This window comes from Idiotropiscis lumnitzeri, chromosome 13, assembly GCF_059441095.1.
Source record: "Idiotropiscis lumnitzeri isolate Australia: NSW breed Sydney's pygmy pipehorse chromosome 13, RoL_Ilum_1.0, whole genome shotgun sequence".
NCBI lineage: Eukaryota > Metazoa > Chordata > Actinopteri > Syngnathiformes > Syngnathidae > Idiotropiscis > Idiotropiscis lumnitzeri.
In genome coordinates this window covers 19733906-19754559 of record NC_142403.1, presented here as the reverse complement: position 1 = coordinate 19754559, position 20654 = coordinate 19733906, and the positions used below count along the sequence as shown (strand labels likewise).

Genomic DNA, 20654 nt, shown 5'->3' with positions numbered 1-20654 from the left:
CAGTATTCTTTAAAAGAAAATGCAAAAAAAAAATCTGCTTTTTAATCACATAAAAAGCTAATTTTGTGAATTGCGTCGTGAGTCTTTTTTTTGCAGGAAAAAAAAAACTCTTAATAATGGACCAATCTGGGGATACTAAACTTGAAATACTACAGTTGGGTAGTAACATTAAGAGGAAATAAATATAATTTTAGCTTTGTAAAGCATCCCTAATGTTGTGGCTATGTCCCGTTGTGCGGAAATACCGATATTTGGGGCGCCACTAATTCTTGCGGCGAAAACAAAGCAACAAGAGCGCCAACAAGAAACATGAAACGGGGTGCGACATTTCACACCTGCTTTGCTGAGATGTTTGTGAAAAACACAACACTCAATAACAATTCAACTTGCTCTCGACGAACTTTGGTGATCTTGACGACCACCCCCCTTCCCCCCCCCCCCCCCCCCTTGCGACGTTAATTCTGCCTTGCTACATGTGTAAACATGAGGACAAACACAACACGGTGAGATGGTGAGAGAGACGGGTTTTTCTTCCCAGTGGTTCTCGACCAGTTTTTCCAGTGCTTTCAACATCACTTTGCACCGAGCTGGTGCCGGCATAATACAGCAAATGAAAACAGGCACAGGGCACCACCCTTGACTCACAAGTTCTACAAAAGAAAATATTCCTATCTGCAATCTGGAAATGGTGGCGCCCACATTTTATTTTGTTCCACCAAGCCACAAATACCTGGCGGCAGTCCCGCTTGCACGATCGGCGGTACCCGTGGTGGGACCGCTGGTGCTTTCTCTGGTTCAACCCAGCACGCTAATCCTGACAGAACCTCTCTTGTGGTACCACTGGAGGCAACCCTGGTCACTGCTGCCGACCTTTCTTTGAGGACCGGTAAAGTTGCTGCGAGCCAACAACAAGCACTCATTTCATCTCCAGCTCCATTCCAGCCCCGCCTTGGTGTGAAAGTGGTACCAGTAGAGTGCGACTTGACTCGTGAGCTGCTGCATTAAAAAAAAAAAACGGGGCCACTCACGTGGTGATGGGCAAAGGAAGCTTTATGAAGCACTTGTGATATTTTTTTTACTCCTCTAGATGGAGCTCTTGGTTGGAAGAAAAAGGCTTAATTCCATTTCCACTGCATCTTCAAACCAAGAGTGGCATCTAGAGGAGCCAAAAATGACTACAAGAGCTTCATGAAGCTTCATTTGCCCAAGATTCCACTCAAGGCTTTCCATGAGACACTTTTGCCTCTGCTAAATTACTTTTAATACCTTTGAAACGTACTCGCACCCCTTTCACACCAAGCCGGTGCCGGCGATACCATTGGCAAGCAACTTTCGTGAAGTTTCTGCATGGCAAAGCGACGAGATTCTCGGTTTGAAATCGTGGTTAGGACTGAGGTCACGTGGTCACTGGCAGAGAGGCCCCCAGAATATATGATTTTCAACACAGGCACAATTTATTTGGTTTCCCCCCTCGAATAACTGATTGCACCCCTGATTGAGGAATGTTCCCTTTGTCGCAGGAGTCTGGCGCCACTTTTGCCAATGGCCAGTGCGACCGGGCACCATCTGCATGGGAAAGGAGTACCAGAGGAGTCCGTCTTGGCCTGTAAGATGGGAAAAAAAAAAACGGTGCCCTGACGTGCTACCGGACATCCGTCAGACATCTGCAGCCGTTTGCGAAAGCGCCAGCAGAATCCTGGTTGATACTCTCCTTGACCTCCAGGGGCAGCGAGTCAAAGAGGTGGTCCTCCACGAGCAAGCAGCCCCGGCGCAGCAGCGGGCACTGACCCAGCTGCGCCGGGAGACGGTCCAGGCAGTTGCTCTTCAGCTCCAGGTGGCTCAGCTGCGCCAGCTGCCCGACCCGCTCCGGCAGGGCGGCGATGCAGTTGTGGCCGAGGCACAGCGTCCGCAATTTGGTGCACTTGAAGAGCTGCTTGGGAACCACCTCCAACTTGTTGCCGGTGATGGCAAAGTACTGGAGGCTCTGCAGGAAGCCCACCTCCGGGGGGATGACGGCGATGGAGTTGTGGCTCACATCCAGATGGCGAAGCTTGAGCAGGGTGAACAGCGAGCTCGGCAGACACTCGAGCTTGTTGTGCGCCAGGTAGAGCGATTCGAGGTTCTTCACGTGGCTGATGGACAGCGGGATGGAGATGATCTTGTTGTGCCAGAGCTTGAGGCACGTCAGCCGCTTCAGGTGCTGGAAGCTGATGACCTCCTCGATGGTCCGGATGTGGTTGGACTTGAGGTCAAGTTCTTGGAGGTTGTTGAGGCTGAAGATGGCGTGCGGGACTCGCTCCAGCTCACAGTTGTGCAGCTCCAGTTCCGACAGGTTCATCATCTTCTTCAGGCTGTTGAGCACCAGGAGCTTGGTGCCGTCGTTGTGCACCACTAACTTGACGAGGTGCGGCGACAGATCCGTGATGTTGGTGGGGATCTTGGTGAGGTTGCTCTTAAGGTGCAGGACCTTGAGGTGTCGCAGGTCTCTCAGAGACTCCAGTCCGATCATTTTGTTGTTCTCCGAGTTGAGGTTGCCCACCAGGTAGAGCTCTTGCAGGTTCTTCAACAAGTACAGCCAGCTGGGGATCTCGGCCACGTCCGTGAACTTGACGTGAAGGCATCGCAGGTGATCCCGCAGGAAGATGAACGCCGTCTGCTCCACCTTGGCGGGACAGTGGTAGAAGTGGAGCTCCTGTAGGTTGACCATCTGCGAGATCTTGGCCGTGATCCTGGCCTCGGGGATGAGCTCCAACTTGAGGATCTCCAAGTCGGTCAGGTCAAACACGGCGTCGGGCACGCCCGACAGCATGAAGAGGTGCAATTCCAGTTTCTCCTGAACGTTGCGGGTGACGTGCTGCCGGAGCTTCTCGAAGGTCCACTCGTGGTTCAGGCTGATCTCGCGCAGTTTGTTCTCGCTGACTTCGGACAGGAAGACGCCGAAGCGTTTGGAGTAGAGCTGGTCGTACTGGTCGACCATATGCAGCAGGAAGGCAAAGTCGTTCTTCACGTCGGGGATGTCGCTGAAGCTGCTCTCCTCGCGGACCTTCTCGAACGAGTACTCCTTCAGGGGCCGGCGGAAGAGCCAGAAGAGCGTGTAGATGCAGATGACGCCGTAGACGCAAATGAGCACGATGTAGCTCACCAGCAGCTTCTTCAGCATGAACGCCATGTTGTGCGTGCAGTGGAACTTCCTGTATCCGGTCAGGTGTTTGATTTCCGGCTCACACAGGTGGTGGAAGTCGATGGAGGCCACGAACGTCATGGTGTAGCAAAGGATGACGATGAACTTGACGGTCTTGATGAGCGTCTGCAGGGCGTACAGGCGATAGATCAGGTCGCTGTCCTCCACGTGGGCGCGGAACTTGCGGACCTTCTCGAAGAGCGCCTTGGCTTGCTCGCCGTCCTTCTTGTCCAGGATGGTCATGGAGGGGGCCTCGCTCACCAGCTTCTCGGCCGAGAAGGTGACGCCCGATTTGGTCAGCATGGGTGCCGACTGGTTGGGGCTGCCCTCCTCACTGCTGGTGGAAAATTGCTTGTGATGGGAGGAGGCCCCCGCCAGGCGCTGCTTGTTCTCTTCCGAGTCCTCGCACGCCGTCTCGGACAGCGCCTTGGTGGTCCAGGGAGACTCGAAACACTTGCCCAGGATGGACACAAAGTGCTCGATCTTGGAGCTGGTGCGGGGATACTTGAACCAGAAGTTGCTGCTCACCATCAGGATGAGGGTGTGGATCAGCGCCAGGTAGGGGAAGTATTTGGAGTACCACGGAAGGGCGACGTGGTAGCACATTTGGTTGACAAAGACGTACTGCTGGAAGTCCAGCTTGGTTCGGATGCCGGTAGCGGGCGGCCGCTGCGCCGGCGGTCGCTCCGGGGCCGCCATCAAGGGCGCCGCTTGCTCACCCACGGCGCTCTCCTTACTCCACAACGTGTCGGACACTGCGGTCGGCAGGGGCGGCACTTCATCGGGCGCCGAGTCCAAGTCGGGCAGGCAGACCACCTGGTCCCGCGTTAGCTGCATGGTCCCGGCGAAGATGGCGAGCATGAGCATGACGATGCCCAGGTAGTCCATGAATACGTCCCACCATGGTTTGAGGATGCGGTAAGTCGGCTGGATGTCGTTCAGGGAGGCGACTTCGGTGAGGGTGAACATTCCTATCACCAAAAAAAATAAACAATTTGTGGTCTGAACATCTTCCTTGCAGTCAGGAGATCCAAGTTTAAATCCCAAAAATGGGCTAACTTGATATAAAACCATCTGGCGAGAAACTAGAACTCTCAAAAGTCCCTGCAATATGTTGCTCAAGTCTTTCTTTTGGCGGCACATTAAGCAGGCAGTACAAGTCGTTACATGTTTAGAAAGGTTATCCAAACCAGACCACTGACACATTCCTTCAACTCCCGCACGGACATGCTAATGCTAACGAGCCTGTGCCTGTTGTCTGTAAATAGAGCGATCATACAACGACGAGCTTTTTCCATAAAGGTGCGCTCGTCAAGGCGGCAGCAGGTCCTTACAAACGGAATTTCAGAAAATAGAGGCCTAAATTATATTTCGAAATGACACTTCAGGTGGATTTAGATGAATTGTTCACAAAGAATATGACAAAAATGAGAAGGAAGAAGTTGTTAATCTAGAACAAAAATCTGAAAATCTAATTTACATAACTTGCATTTTTGTTCAATGAAAATGTAAATTTAAAATATTGGTTAAAAAAAAATCGAATTAATTTTTTCATACAGTATTTAGAAGTTACATACAGTTTAGATGAGCTCAAGAGCAAGAAGTAGATCTTGCCACCCTAACATCATTAAATAGCTTTTAATGTTTTGATGTCACATTTTCTGACATTTTTGTAAGCGTTAATGTAACTGTACTCTCAATATTATTACAGCCCCTTTGCACTAATTGCATAATAATTAATGTATCATAATTAGACAATATGCTTGAATTAGATGGCACCAACATCCTAATTTTTAGGGATTTGTTTTCCTTCATAAATTAGAGTTGAATATTGTTTAATTTCTCCTCAATGCAGCGCTAATTACTTTATTGATACTACGATTTTAATTAAATTAATTAGAGCTAAGCTATCATTCGAGCAAGCTAGCTAGCAAGAGACAATAACAGCGTTTCTTTTTCTTTGAATTGAGTGGCTAATATAATGTCCAGTGAGTGTATAATGGGACACAAATGTGACAATTGACTTGTATGGTCACATTCTTTTGGGTGGAAACGTGTTCAGGTGGACAATGAGGAACAAGTTGCCTCATGTCCGAGTCGTCATTAAACGCCGCACGCCAGCTTCCGCATTTGTCCGGTTTAAAAAAAAAAAACAGCACACACACATTCAGTGCATTCGCTCCAATATATTTAAAACCAACAAAACACACAAAAACAACCAACTATATGATTAAAACAACCCTGAACTGTATAACGATGGGGCTCCATTCGACAGAAAAGAGTCATACAAACCTTCGCGGAGATCTGCTCAAAGCGCGGTGTCGTCCTGCTACGCCAGAACCGAAGCTGGTCGCCGGTGAACAGCCGCGTTGAAGCCGTCCATTCTTCCTGGTCGTGGCGGTGCTGCCTGTGGAGGTGCTCGGGCCGCTTCTAAGCGGCTTAGGGCGGCTGATCCTCCCTCCTCCCAGCCCACGCCTACCCACTGTCCCGCCTCGCCTCGCAGCGGACGGTCTGGTCCGGTTTGTTCCGCCGCCGCCGCCGCCGGTCACGGGTGGCGCTGTGCGGCTGACGAGCTGCACTGTTGGCTGGGTGGAAGTGAACGCCGCGGTGGTGTGCGTATACGCGGATGTTCCGCTGCTGCTTTCCGCCTGTGGACGGCAGACGGAAGCCGCTTGTCGCGTGTCGCGAGTCGCGTGACGCCGAAAGCCCGCCACGCACAAGTACACTAGGGAGTGTCAAGCAACGGCAGTTGGCCTCAGATCGGCAGATAACAACTGAGGGGCTATCCGACAAGTGCAAAACGGAAAATATAGTGGGGGGGGGGGAACTCATTCAATCAATCAAGACCAAAGTTTCAAAGATGTTTCAGTTACCCGTTTTATGTTTTTTTAACTTAAATCAAGTTTGTTCAACCCATTTTTTTGCTTTGACTTGCGAGCAAAAAAACGAGATACAAGCCGAGTAGTGAACTCAACTCACTTGACAACGAGCAGTTTGGCAAAATAATTCCTCAAAAAAGAGATTCCAAGCTGTTTATGTTGAAGTTTGTTGTCAAACAAAACATAAAACAAAAAGTATCACTCCATTATTTAAAACAACTAAATAACTTTGTCTTAAAATCCAATTGGTAACCAGCCAACAAATAGCATTGACATTGCGCTATTCTTCCATTTTAAGCGAAGGCTAATTGAACACAAATGGTGCAGCACACAGACATATAGACAGACAAATGAACAATTCGTGCAGGCATATGTCATTTATCCTCTTTATCCTTCTATTTTTTGACAGGTATTCACATAATAATCATGTCAAACCAATTTTAGGTTTTGTGATAACTAAACTGCCTTCAGGAGCTGAATTTTCACAGCATTATTAGGGCTGCAGTTTTGTTGTAAATCTTCAAACTTTTCAGTTATATGACATTGGAAAATGGTATTGAAAATGGATGGGGGGAAAAGTCATGAATGAAATAATATCAGTCAAGACAAAAGTTCCAAAAGTTTTATTTAAACTTGTAAAATATGTGTACGGTCATATACACTTCTTGAATTAAGGCATGGCTGGATGTCGGATATACTGTATGCTATGTCCCTTATGTATACAAAATAAAGCTCTTGAGCCGTAAACACGAACTTAAAATGTTTCCTGGTCACATTATAAAGTACACGTTACAATCTAGCAAGAACACGTACGAAAAAATTGTATTAAAATAGTGGTCGTCATATAAACAAACATATTTAGAAAATAAAAAATGCATTTAATGTGTTTTTTTTTTAATGTAGTGCACATACATTATGGCATAATTTTAAATATTGTTTTTATTTCTTTCTCCAGTCCCCAACTTGGGTTTACTGCTGCTTTTAGCTTATACTGTACGCTACTAGCGGACACTTTGCAAACTGAGGATTTTTGTCTTGTATTTTTTTAATGCCGTTCTGATTTTGCCTCACATTACATCATGTAGGTGTACCTAATATTATGACCAGTGTGCGTCAATGTAAATGAGGCTTGAATAAGGTCAATTAGTTCTTCATGCCTTTAATTAGCTGCGGTGAAAGACAAATAGCTCTGGATTCAAAGCTCCGGGGAAGAACTACGATATGACGTAGCGCGTCTTCTCAGAAAGCTGTGTTCTCCGCCCACACGCAGTGACAAAGACAAAAATAGTTTTGCTTTTCAGAGTCCATCCATCTGTCTAATAATGTGGTTGAAATTCATTAGCAATCGGGCAAAATCTCTCGGGCGAGTTTTTTTTTTTTTTTTTTTTTTAAGGCAAATGATTAATGCCCCTCAAATTCTATTTGAAATGGCAGACTTTTTTGTGGGTCTACTCATGATTAAAATATCTATCAAATGTAACATTGCTAAGCGAAACTGGCGAGGTCATGTTAGTTTTTGAAGGAAAACCTGCAGGAGGTCAAAACTATAACTTGAATTTTTTTGTGGCTCTTCTCAAGAAAATCATACCCACCAAATTTTACATTGCTAAATGAAACCTGATTCAGAGGCCGAATTTTGAAAATTAGTGCTGGAAACTGTAAAACGGAGTAAAACTATAGTGCACATCCTACGTGGGCTCAGAAGCTTGTCCAAAAAAGTGAGGAATCCAACAGCAGGCACTGTGGTGACACCAAGGCGTCTTTACTCCGCTTTCATCTGTTCCCTCAAGTCCGATGGCAGAGTCTCAAAGAGGGCGTCCTCGACCACCAGGCCACTACGCTTGAGCGCCCGGCAACAGCCCAACTCCAGCGGCAGGAGCTCAAAATGGTTCCCCTTGAGTTCCAGGTGGGTCAGCTGGGCGAGGTAGGAGATCTTTGGGGATAGGACAGACAAGGAGTTCTTGCCCAGTTTCAGCGTTTTGAGCTTCTTGCAGAAGAAGAGCTCGTCTGGCAGGTTCTCGATTTTGTTACAGGCCACCGAAAAGTACTGCAGACTCTGCAGGACGCCGATCTCCGGTGGGATGAAGCGGATGTCGTTGTGGCACAGGTCCAGATAGCGTAGCTTGTTGCACAGGAACAAGTGCGAAGGCAAGATCTCAATCTTGTTGTGGCTGAAGTAGAGGCGCTCCAGACTGCCCAACTTCTTGATATGCTCGGGAATGTACATGATGCCGTTGTACCACAACTTTAGGCAGGTGAGCTTGCGCAGGTGCTGGAAGCTGACGATCTCCTCGATGGAACGCAGGTTGTTCTCCTTCAGGTCCAGCTCCTGCAGGCCGGTCAGGCTGAATATGGCGTGCGGGATGCGCTCCAGGTCGCAACGTACCATCTCCAGCTCGGTCAGGTTGGTCATCTTCTTCAGGTTGCCCAACATGACGAGCTTGGTGCCGTCGTTGTGCAGGTAGAGCCGCTGCAGGTGGCTGGACACGTCCACGATGGACTGGGGAATCTTGGTCAGATTGCTCTTCAACGAGAGCGTTTTCAGACACTTCAACTCCCGCAGAGACTCCAGGATGATGTTTTTGGAGGCATCCGGGCACAGCGAACCGGTCAGATGGAGCTCCTCCAGGTTCCTCAGGCCGTACAGCCAGCTGGGGAACTCTCTGCCGTCGTCAAACTTGACGCGGAGAACCTTGAGGTTCTCCTTGAGGAAGGACGTGGCCGTGGTGTGTAGCTTGATGGCGCATTGGTACAAAGAAAGTTCTTGAAGGTTCTCCAGCTGCGAAACGGAGGCGGGGATGCTCACGTTGTTGATGATCTCCAGCTTGAGCGACTGCAGCTCGCTCAGCTCGAGGACCGTGTCGGGCAAGCCGGGCAGCATGAAAAGCTGCAGCTCGAGTCGGTTGTTGGCGTTGACCTGAAGTCTCTGCCGCAGCTTCTCTGCCGTCCACTCGTGATTGAGATTGAGCTGCTTCAGTTTGTTCTCGCTGACCTCGGAAAGAAAGACGGCGAACCTTTTGGAGTAGAGCGGGTCGTACTGGTCGATCATGTGCAGCATGAAGGCAAAGTCGTTCTTCACGTCCGGGATGTCACTGATACCGGTTTCTTGGCGCACATATTCGAAGGAGTACTCCTTCAGGGAGCGGTAGAAGAGCCAGTAGGACGTGTAGAGGCTGGTCAGTCCGTAGACGGCCACCAGGCACAGGTAGCAGTAGGAGAGTTTGGAAAAGAGGTGCGCCATGGTGTGGTTGCACTCAAATTCCTTGTAGCCGGTCAAGTCCTGTATCTCCACCTTGCAGGGCACCCCGTTGCGCACCTGGTCCACCAAGGAGCTGTTGTAGATGACGATCACCAGGACTTTGAACACCTTGAAAACCGTCTGGCGCACGTACATGATGTAGAGGATGTCGCCCTCCTCCACATGCAAGCGAAACTTCTTCACCTTTTCGAAAAGCGCCTTGGCCTGCTCGCCCTCTTTTTTGTCCAAAACGCTCGCCGACGGTTTGTCCGCCACGATTTTTTCCGGGATGGAACGGAGCGACTGACTCTTCTCTAAACCGGCGCCTTCGGGCGATGGCACGGCGCCGCTCTTTTTGTGGTCCGTCTCCTCTGGGTTTTCTCCAGAGACCTCGGACAGAGCCCGGGTGGTCCAAGGGGAGTCAAAGCACTTGACCAGCATGGAGATAAAGTGCTCAATCTTGGAGCTGGACCCCGGGAACTTGAACCAGAAGTTGCTGCACACCATGAAGACCAGCGTGTGGATCAGAACCAAGTAAGGGAAGTACTTGGCGTACCAGTGTAGGGCCTTCTCGTAGCACATCTGGTTGATGTAGCTGTACTGCTGGAGGTCCAGGTCGGTCTTGAGGCCGCTCATTTCTCTTGGCGCGGACGAGATGTTGTAACGGAGAGGCGAAGGCTTCGCCGTCACTTCACTCGTGTTGGCGGGGGCTGTTGACGTTCTGTGCGGGAGACAGATGATCTTGTCTTGCATGACCTACAAAAGAACGGAAACGCAAGCCAGCGTCATCATGGTCGCAGTCGACCAAATGCAGTCAAATGAAATCTGCCCGGCAACACGAGCGAGCTGAATTCTGATTGGATAAAAACTTGAACCTAAAAATTCAACACTAGGATATGATGTGACATCAATGTGAAGAAAATGATCATGATTTCTTCATGATGTTAGGCCAGCAGAGAAGGCCTTGAAGGCCTTGACCGCCCGCCACTGACCAAATGTAGCTCGCACAATTTTGGGTTCGATTTTAAGCGTATTGAGTTCGACTAGGGTCTTACGGCAACTAAATCTTTTCTGCTTTGGAGATAGTAACAAAAAACACTTTCACATTGGCCGTCACAGTGGTCTTTGTGGTCTTTGAAGATGGTATGAAACACACAGACCAATTTTGTCTGGGTTGTCGTTGACCAACCTTGATAAGAGAATTAAAAATGATCCGCAAATTTTATGGCTTTGGACGTCGTATCCAAGCTCTCGTTCCAATTCAAAACACTTTACACGGATTTGAATTTACCGACTGATGGCGCGGCATCAGGAGAAACTGGGGGTTCAGAATCTTGCTCAAGGACACTTCGGCATAGTCACAAGGGCCGGGGGATTGAACTAACAAACTTTTTGTTAGGAGACGGCCACGCCCCCACTGAGCGTTGCCGCCCCCAAAATGGTCCTTTGCAATGACCATCAAAGCCAGATTTCTCTCTCTCTCTCTCTCTCTCTCTCTCTCTCTCTCTCTCTTCCACGCTGTCTTTTTAAACTGCCAGCCCTGGTAAACTAAATGTCATTTTGGGCTTTTATAAACGTCAATGGTAGTGAATGTTAAAGTCAGATTTTCCCCATTTTATTCCCATGTTCCTTTTCTGTGTGAAAAGGACCAATGCGGAAAGGTTGGGTCCCGTTCACACTACATCTTTCTGTGTGTGTAAAAAGCGACATCGTGTTATGTTGATCGGTGCCAAGTTTCTGTTAAAAATAACAAGAAAAGGCACACGGAAAAAAAAGGTCAAGCATCTGCAGTTTGCACTCTCATGTTTACTGAAAGGGTCTGGGTGGGGGAATTTTCCGCTGCTGAATGCCGCCTTTGCGGCCGTGTTCAGGTTGTCAATTTTTAAAAAAAAAAATAATTAAATAAGAGGGTGGCAAATGATCATGTCTTGGTGTTTGCCAACTCAAGAACGCCAGGCAAAGCAGACGAACCTGGAGCGTGCATCCGAACACGCCGATCATGAGCATAATGACGGAGAGGTAGTCGGTGAACACGTCCCACCACGGCTTCAGGACACGGAAGGCGGGCTGCTGCTCCGAGAACTGGCGGAATTCCATCACGGGAATCATGATGCCTGCAAGAACAGAGGGCGGCAGTTAGAAAGTCAAGCGCTCGAGGTCATATTACTGATTGAATGCTTTGCACAGAAAAGTCTTTATTTATTCTTACAGCCATCGGGAGAAGGATGGGAAACTTCGCTTCGTGCCGTCAACTACAAATCAACATTCCATTATTTGAAGATCCAACTCCCCAAAGCAGTTTAATTTGTCAACAGATTTTTGGCTTTTTTTTTTCTTTTCTTAAAATTTTAACTTGTCATTGGCCCCGGCAGCTAGTTTAATTGAAGATGAAATAAGGTCATGATTGCTGACAAGACAATAAAAAATCACAAGAAGCCATGCATAAAAAGACAAGGCAGGCCAACCATTTTGGTTGATTAAATATTACAAAAAGCTCTCAACAGTGATGTATTGTGGTTTGGACATGACCGCAAATGACCAACCCAATGAATAACTAACTTCATCAAAACTGTTATTATGCTAAATTTAGCTTGCGGTCAAAAGAGTTACGAGGCCAATAAGGTCCACTTTGTCCAAAGGAAAATTGCCATTCCCGCCCGATGAGTCAGCCGGCCAGCCACACATCCTCCACCTCATCCCTTTCCTGACAGGAAATGTGTCCTTGGTCCCAGATGAATCCAAAAACAGACATGTTTGGAACATACCTAGACTTCTTAGAATAAAAGCACATGCGTGTGTAAGTGCGCGCGTGTGTGCGTGTCTCTTTAGGGGGGTGTATTAAAAAAAAAACATTATACAGTCTAACCGCAGTGCAGAATGAACACTCTCATGCAGACTCGCGTAATGGAAACGAGTTAAATGAGCACTCTAAACGGGATGCTGCAGTGAATTTAGACAAAGTAACGTTACCTTCCTTTCGATGGTCTTTTCTTCTTCTTTTCTCAAACGGCAGCCAGGTCGGTTCTCGTCGTCATCGTCGTGATGCGACGGTCCTTGCTCTCCTGCCTCCGGTGCCGGAATGCCTTTGCCGGCCGCCTTTTAGATTGGGCCGCGCTATGCAGTGCGGAGCAGAGCGCGCGCCGCGGGTCGGGCGTGGATGCGCGCTGCGAACGTGGGCGGGGTCGACGTGGATCGGGGGCGTGTCTGAAAAAAGAGACGAGACGAGGCGAACCGAGCCAAGCAGAGCCACGTGTTGACTCGCACATGAGAACTTTTCATCTTCGATCTCAGTTAAACGCTTTTTCTAGTTGGTGATCGCCCTAACATTTGATTTTAGGAAAGTCTATTTCTTTGTATTTGTTTTTCATTATCTAATGAATCTAATATATTAAAGGATGAATCATTTACTCAAGTTTTCTAAATACTGTGGCGTGTCAAAGACAGATATTTTGTTGTAATGCTTTTGTTCATTTTCATTTAAAATTTAATGTATTTTTTTTCTCCGATGAGGTGATGGTGCCAAAACACTCCATTCATCTGCTCCTGGTCTGGCCCCTCTGTCAAATTTTAGAACCCATTGTGGCCCACCAATCCAAACGTTTGCCCACTCCTTGTCTATGATATGGTTTGTAGTAATTTGCAAATTGCTTACTTGTTTGAATAAAAAATGTAAGGTTTTTAATTTCTTAACAGTTTAATGTGGGGCCAAAATATTATTCATATTTTTTGTTTATGTGCGTTATTCTTATTATATCCAGCTCCGAGTGTGGTGCAGTGATTTGCTACAACACACTTGTCACGCCAGCTAATCAAGATTCACGGCACATAAAAATTCACTTCAGGCCAAAGATTAGTTATGTTGCGACGACCATGTAATTATCAAGCCCGTCATAAATCATAATTAGGCATATAATTATGTTTGCCGTGTAAATCCGAAAAAGAGAATAACGGACGCGGTCACGTGGTACAGCGGCGGTGCCTTCAAGCGCTGCCATAAATCATAAAAACAGAACGCAGAACGTCCTAAGCTATTATCCGTCGCTCGAGTAGAGGAGACTCGCTTTTTCGAACTAAAATCCTAAATTCATACGGTATTATGTTATAACAGTTTATCAGCCCTCTTATCAAACAATGTGAAAGCGACAAAAAATAGTTCCCACGCAGTAAACTAATGTTAGTCGTGACGTTGTTTTTTTCTGGCTTCTACTGAACGCATCCTTTTCTACTGGAGGTAAGTGTTGTTGCTGGCTTGCTTGCTCGTCTTTTTTTAATGAATGACATGACAAAGTTTTGTGGTTTCTTTTTTTTGGTGAAAGTGGAGAGACGCCAGTACTGCGCCGATTACAGCAATACGTTTAAAGCACGCTAACGCTGAACTGGCGAGCTGTTTAAAGGGGCGGTTGTTATGTTTTGCTACGTCTGAAAACTGCTTGTCTTTAGTGGCTAAACGCGTCCCGACGGTACTAAATCGTGTTGTCATATGACGAGGTAGTAACTTGACATTTTAGTCTTATTGTCCCAATCCCAACAATACCCCCACTTGTGCCCCTCAATTGCGTATTCCCGACGAGGTTGCAAGTGTGCCGGGCAGTGGTGCTCAAGTCCGGTCCTCAAGAGCCCCTATCCAGCCTTTTTTAGGTGCATCCCTTTTCCAACACACCTAATTCAAATGATCAGCTCATTAGAAAATGCCTGATACCGATGTTGATGATTTGAGTCAGGTGTGTTTCTCTCGGGCTGCGTCTAAAAAAGCCTGGATAGGAGGTCTCGAGGACTGGAATTGGGCAATCTTGGGGTAATTTACCCGAGTCAATACATGCGCTGTGACCTCTATTCGATGTGTCACGCATGCGCAGGAGGTCGCCAACGTTGATCCCCAACTACGGCAACAACACTAAGACAAAACACCAAAACAATGCCTGAGCAAGACTTTCCAAGAGATTTTGATAAGCTGCGCTTCCGATTCTTTTCTTTTCATTAAGATTAAGTCTATTTAACGAGTACGCTAACGAAATAATAAATTTGAACCAGGACGACCAAACTGCACCCAAACTAAAGGTAGAGAAACACATTTTAAGATATGAAATAATATTGTGGCGCTCACGGGACAGTCAGGGAATGCAAGAGCTTTTATTTTCAACTGTCTGTTTTTTCTCAAATTCAACCAAGATCGATGCTGGCAAGACAACTCCTCCCAAACCGTGCATGGTCACGGTGGCACATCAGAACACATTTTCTTGTTGCTAGGCAGATAATTCATCACTTTTTGGTCACACGTTGCTAGTGGGAATTTATTCTCCTAAAACTTGTGTCATTTTCTTTTTTGCTAACGCAGACATTTTGCAATTAATTGTATTCAATAAACATATATATTAGAAGGACATGAAAACGGCACAATCTGGCATGTCATTCATTAACATGCAGGCCTTGCTTTTTGTTGATACTAAGGTGAGTTGTGACAATAAACATAGAAGATGAAGTGACCTGCTTATTCATTGTAATTAAATGACACTGATAGAATTCCCCTAGATGTCAATATCACTGTACAAGTGGCATCTTGTTCCCTTTGCATTATGCTGGGTGTCTTCTCAGATCGAGTAGTTTTTCTTTATTGTAGTTTTATCATAACATGGTTAACTTACACACTCAATTGCAGAATGAGCGTGGCAAGGCATCTCCGACTCTGCTCCAGGTTTACTTTCCGGAGATGTTTTTCTACCTCGCAGGTAAGTCACCAACAGCAGCAATTAATGCTTCCGATGTTCCAAAAACAAAACAGAAACTTCAGGTGTGTTGCAGTGTACGCCAATGACGTCCCGACATGGTAACACCAAGAGGATCCAAGGACTGGACAAAAACGTCTGGTGAGTGAACGTTATATGTTTTAAAAAAATGCTTCCTTTTGTTGAATTATTATTTGACAGGTAAGTACGCTAACATGAGTTTGTGGTGTGGTAAAACCAAGGGTGACGTTTACAGCTATGGCGGCAGATCCCTCCGTAGTCAACCTGGGTCAAGGCTACCCAGATATTTCACTACCGCCGTACCTCAAGGATGCCCTGGTGAAGGCGGTGTCGGTGGACAATCTGAACCAATACACCCGAGGCTTCGTGAGTAGCTCCTCCGGGTTCCAGACTCGACTCTCCACGCTTATTCCGAAAAATTGCGTGTTGTTGTCTTGACTTGATGCTGCAGGGACACCCTTTGCTGGTGAAGGCACTCTCTCAGATTTACGGCAAAGTGTACGGGAGCCCCGTTGATCGGCACAAGGAAGTCCTGGTAACAATAGGAGGCTACGGCGCCTTGTTCAACGCCATGCAGGCTCTAGTGGAGGAGGGCGACGAGGTCGTCATCATCGAACCTTTCTTTGACTGCTACGTGCCCATGGTCCGCATGGCGGGGGGCAAACCTGTGCTGATACCACTACGACCTGTAAGCATCAATCACAATCGAACGTCAAAGAAGATTAGCAAATGACGAGGCGCTCTTTCATGCGTTCTCCAGAAATCCGGCCAGAAAATCACCTCCAGCGCTGACTGGTTCCTGGACCCGGACGAGCTGGCCAGTAAATTTAACACCAGGACCAAGGCCATCCTCATCAACACGCCGCACAACCCCATTGGGAAGGTATGGAAAATAAAAATTAAAAAAAGCTAACAAAAGGGTGGGCGCCACTTCCGACAAGCTGATTCTTCTTGCAGGTTTTCACCAGAGAGGAGCTGCAGATGATCGCCGACTTGTGCCTCAAACACGACACGCTGTGCTTCAGTGACGAGGTCTACGAGTGGATCGTCTACCGCGGACAGCAGCACCTTAAAATTGGTACGTGAGGTGGGAATGTTCTTTTTGGGAAACGGTTGGGCAAGGGATGACCCGTGGGCCCTCGTCGTTCTTTAAACTGGCCCACAAAACATTTTGGACATTATCAAGAGTCCTGCAATATTTGCTGGATAAATCCAGATGTTTTTGTCCTAAAAGAAAAATACTACTTACTAGTAGTAATTGACTACTAAACATTATTTGTTTGTTTTATTTATTTATTTTTATATTAATCTATCTCATTTAATAATCAGCACTTTTATTTATTGTCAACACAAAAAAGTCAAATAAGCAATTTTACTTTGATGTTTAACAATCTTTTATTATGAATTTTAGGGCTGTCAACAATTTGAATAATTCAATTAATCAATGAATAGAATAAAAAAGTTTGAATTTCCATTCCTTTCTTCAAAAGAGGATATTTTTTCAAATTGACTCAAAAACAGAACGGAATTAAGAAGCCGCTTGCTGCTTTGGTCCATAACATGTCAGAAAATTGGCAAAAATGTTGATCCTTACTTTCCTCATTAAAAGCAGATGCTTGCAAATGTAAATTATGTAAATAATAAGTTTGCTTTCATGAAGGACTACACAGATTGGGGAAGAATTACTAGTGAGCGTCTGAAATTCTTTGTTATTAAAATAGAAAGGGAAGATTCAAGTACGTTGTGCTTATGGTGGCAAGCGAAAGCGAACGGAGTGACTGATTAAACATTTGGGCATCTTTGTAGCGACTTTGCCGGGAATGTGGGAGCGAACCATCACCATGGGCAGCGCGGGGAAGACCTTCAGTGTCACCGGCTGGAAGGTGAGACGCCATTTTGAACAATCCAATCAATGAACAGATACAAACGACATCACCGCTGGGAAATGAAAACATTTTCCGTTTGTGGGAAATTATAATTTTTATTTTTTTAATCTATAGCAGCTAATATGGGCTAACAGCATTGCTGTTTTTTTTTAAATGTTTAAAAAAATCTATGAATAATTTCAGTGCAAAAAACATTGCATCCAAGCAATGTTCTTGGTCAGTGCTCGGGACGCACGTTCAACAACATTTCCTTAAGCGGTTGTGAGGAAAATGAACTACCAATGAATTGCGTCATAGTTCATTGATTTTTTTAAAGGCGAAGGAATTTTCTCTTTTCAAAATGTCCCGTCAACTTTGTCTTCTTCCAAATGTGGCAATTGTCGCCCCTTCTCTTAGCTGGGTTGGTGCATCGGACCCGAGCACCTGATGCGCCATCTTCAGACCGTCAAGCAGAGCACGCTGTACACCTGCCCAACGCCACTACAGGCCAGTGCGGGGAAAAGTCCAGCCACGTAACCTCAGACAAGTTTGAAATGTAACGGGCGGCTTTCCTGGCAGGAGGCCGCGGCGCAAGGTTTACTCATTAACTACGAGCTGATGGGTCAGCCCGAGTGCTATTTCACCTCGCTGGCCGAGGAGCTGGAGGTGAAGCGGGACCGCCTGGCCGCCTTCCTGCGGGAGGCCGGACTGTCGCCCATTATCCCTGACGGAGGTTACTTCATGTTGGCCGACGTCACGGTGCTAAGTGAGCTCCTCCCAAATGCTTGTCAACATATTCTGGGGTGGGAATCAATGAATGTTTATTTCGAAGGACAGCATTTTTAAAGGTGGCAATAATCGCGCCGTGAATGTTCGACAATCCATTTTCCTGATATAGGCGTCAACCTTTGTCCTTTTTTTTTCTTTTACGTGTAGATCAGGATCTGTCACACATGACCAGCAACGAAACCTATGACTACAAGTTTGTGAGATGGATGATTGAAGAAAAGGTAAATTCACTGAGTTCTGACCTGTACTTTTGTCCCATCATATGTGCTCCAATCAGTAGCAGACAACTTTTGCCTTTTAAGGACCAATGGAAGTTTTTAAAATTGAGCCTCAAAGTGATGTTTCAAACCAACTTCTTGTGACGTAGAAACTGGCTGCCATTCCTGTCACTGCGTTTGTCGGGGAGGAATCCACCAAGGCCTTTGAGAAATATATTCGTCTTTGCTTCATCAAGGTAAACGTAATGTTTGTTAAAAAAAAACAGCACAAATGTAGGATTTTATTATTATTTCCCGTCTATATTTCATGTTCATGATGGCAGCGAGACGAAACTCTGGATGCAGCGGAGCGAATCCTGAAAAATTGGAATTTGCCTGGAAGCAGCAGCTGAAGATGTTTTTTTCTAAAGCCTGCAGCCGAGATGAAACATCATTCTGAATATCTTTTGGAAACCATTGGAGTGCCTCAAGGTTTAGTTTTTTGCCCCATCCCATTTTGCATCTGTATTGCTTCCTCTTGGCCAAGTAATAATCATGAATCCTGCTATTTTCATCCATCCAAAACAAAGCACCAGTTTTAGGGAAACTGAGATTTCATAGATTCTAATATTGATCATTACTCCTAATGAAAACCTTAAGTTAACCTTTTTCACAATAAGATTTTTATTGAGATGCGCATACAAAGTCATTTTAAAACTGTCCATTATGATTGAATATACAGTATTTACTATTTTGTTGACCATCTTTGGCTTGAATCTGGTGTTAATTTCTGTCTGCAACGTATTTGCCGGACCACTAGAGGGAGACAAAGCACAACATAATGGCAGTACGTTTAATACATGAGTAGCACGAGTGTTGTTTTTTTTTTAATATTGGAATATATGAGTCTCGTTGCCTTATGTTGGTGTACCTAATGAAAATAAAACTTTTAACACATCTAAATTAAAATGATAAAAAAAATTATACAAACACTTAAAGGATGATATTGAATTCAATTGAACTAAAATGACATTTTTGGGTGTTGGTAAACTAGACAAAGTTTTAGTTTCTATGGCATTTAGGTGTGTATGTGCAGGTCTGGCGAATTAATGTTAAAATGACGAGCAGCAGCTGGTGCAGTGGACGATCTCGCAAGCTACCGTGGTCAGTGAAGTCATCACGGAAACAACGCAGGTGAATATTTATGCCAATACGGTAATCCACTTGGAGTGAATAATCGATGTTTTTGCTGGCAATGCCGTCATTTGATCCCCTTTGTGAGGGTGTGCGAACAACGCAGCGCAATTGCCGCGTTAAATCAAAACCGTGCGCTAATCTGGGCGGCAGATGGCCCGACACATGTTTATTTACCAACAAATTCAACTAAAAAGAGATTTCACCGCCTTGACTCTTGTATGCCGTGTCCATTTTTGAGCAAGCTCGTGTTGCTTCATTTCGGTTGTGTTGCTGTCTCCTGTCATGAAAAGCATCTGACTTTTTGTTCACACAAGTTTTGTAAATTTCTATTTGCTCCAAATGACATCACACTCGCGCTTGTAATGACCAATCACGGCTCTCCTTTTTTTTTGGGTTTGGTCATGTGACGTTCGCAAGGTGAGGTTCGTGTTTCAAAGGAGGTGGTGGGTTTATAAATATGATTTTACTTTGTCAAGTAGCACAAATAGAAACTAAAAAATGAAAAGAAATAAAAAGATCACCCAAAATGGCACTTTTTATGTATTAGTGATGATTGCTCGATCATCATGGCGATGTGCGTTGTCACGCAGTGTGAGAACATTTTCCATGCATCTTCTCAGACACGTAGCGTGCAGTCATCACATGTTCGCAGATTAGTCGTCTGCTGCCGCCGTAATAATCCCACCATCGCTTATGCAAATGACGCTGATTGTGCCAATAATCTGCTATCACCATGAATGAGGTTAATGGCGGCCCGGAAACCTGACTCCTCGCACGCACACGTGTCCTCCAGGTGCATATTACATTAAATCTCTTAAGTTAGGCTTCAAGACAGGATTGTGCTTTCAAAGTAAAATTTCAAGAACCTATTCAGATTTCAGATTAGGGGTTCAACAGGGTAAGGCTTTTAAAGTAGGGTTTTGATTCAGTGTGAGACTTTCAAAGGTTTTAAAATAGTGTTATGCTTTTAAAGTAGGGTTTCAAGCCTGGGTTAGGGTTTCAAGCCAAAGGTAGACTTTCAAAACAAGGTGTCAAGACAGGGTTAGGCCTTCAAAGTAACGGTTCAAACTAGTGTGATGCTTTCAAGGCAGGGGTAAGGCTCCAAATTAGGGTTTTAAAACAAAGTTAGGCTTCCAGAATAGGGTATCAAGACGGAATTTGGTTTTTAATGGGCGGTGAACAAGTTCTTGTTGGCCTCGCGACTTGCTCATCCGGCTTTGTCCTCTCTGTGGTGAGAAGGTCCCACCCTCAAATATCTATGAGAATTTGAGAGTGGCAAACCTACCCCCCCCCTCCCACCCCCCGACCCCACCTCCCAAATAACCCCTCCATTAATACACGTTCCCACACTGGCCATATGGCCCGCAGCCTGACAGCTTGCCGGACGCATAATTAATTTGCGGTGGCGTCTGCCTGTTTATTTTCCAACCTACATTTCCCTAATTGCTCCAACGTTGTTCGAATCAAAACGGATGTCGTCCCGACAGGACAATGCGGCACTTAAAGGGGTGACGACCGGGACACTTTTTACACACTTGTTGGAGGTTGCCACACACGGGGTGGA

The 20654-nt window shown here is 46.0% G+C and overlaps 3 protein-coding genes across 5 annotated transcripts in view; 1 reads left to right on the top strand and 2 right to left on the bottom strand.

The window, feature by feature from the left end:
• Positions 1-438: 438 nt before the first annotated feature.
• On the bottom strand, positions 439-5868 carry lrrc8db (leucine rich repeat containing 8 VRAC subunit Db). The gene is made up of 2 exons (XM_088313666.1): positions 5474-5868; positions 439-4152 (listed from the first exon to the last, which is right to left on the bottom strand). The coding sequence occupies exon 2, from the start codon at positions 4148-4150 to the stop codon at positions 1643-1645; it is 2508 nt and encodes an 835-aa protein (XP_088169792.1). The 5' UTR covers positions 4151-4152; positions 5474-5868; the 3' UTR covers positions 439-1642.
• Positions 5869-6668: 800 nt separating this feature from the next.
• Positions 6669-14160, bottom strand: lrrc8c (leucine rich repeat containing 8 VRAC subunit C). Its single transcript, XM_088312971.1, has 3 exons — positions 12269-14160; positions 11270-11412; positions 6669-10054 (listed from the first exon to the last, which is right to left on the bottom strand). The coding sequence occupies exons 2-3, from the start codon at positions 11405-11407 to the stop codon at positions 7823-7825; spliced, it is 2370 nt and encodes a 789-aa protein (XP_088169097.1). The 5' UTR covers positions 11408-11412; positions 12269-14160; the 3' UTR covers positions 6669-7822.
• The window catches only part of LOC148324960 (kynurenine--oxoglutarate transaminase 3-like), a 25596-nt gene continuing 18234 nt past the window's right edge, over positions 13293-20654 (top strand). The window contains exons 1-13 of one of the 3 annotated variants that reach the window (XM_088312973.1): positions 13293-13529; positions 14955-15024; positions 15098-15162; positions 15278-15408; positions 15494-15730; positions 15803-15925; positions 16000-16120; positions 16849-16925; positions 17325-17414; positions 17487-17673; positions 17844-17917; positions 18064-18150; positions 18238-19301. In XM_088312973.1, coding sequence (XP_088169099.1) covers positions 15120-15162; positions 15278-15408; positions 15494-15730; positions 15803-15925; positions 16000-16120; positions 16849-16925; positions 17325-17414; positions 17487-17673; positions 17844-17917; positions 18064-18150; positions 18238-18306 — 1239 coding nt within the window. In that variant the 5' untranslated portion in view covers positions 13293-13529; positions 14955-15024; positions 15098-15119 and the 3' untranslated portion in view covers positions 18307-19301. Of the gene's footprint in view, positions 13530-14954; positions 15025-15097; positions 15163-15263; positions 15409-15493; positions 15731-15802; positions 15926-15999; positions 16121-16848; positions 16926-17324; positions 17415-17486; positions 17674-17843; positions 17918-18063; positions 18151-18237; positions 19302-20654 lie in introns of those variants that run through there. The other 2 variants (XR_015846300.1, XM_088312972.1) reach the window with 2 other exon arrangements.

Coding starts and splice junctions, on each gene's coding strand:
- lrrc8db (XM_088313666.1), bottom strand. CDS start 4,150: ATGTTCACCCTCACCGAAGTCGCCTCCCTGAACGACATCCAGCCGACT.
- lrrc8c (XM_088312971.1), bottom strand. CDS start 11,407: ATGATTCCCGTGATGGAATTCCGCCAGTTCTCGGAGCAGCAGCCCGCC. Junction 10,055..11,269: donor TGTTCGGATGCACGCTCCAG/GTTCGTCTGCTT, acceptor GTTCTTTTGTAG/GTCATGCAAGACAAGATCAT.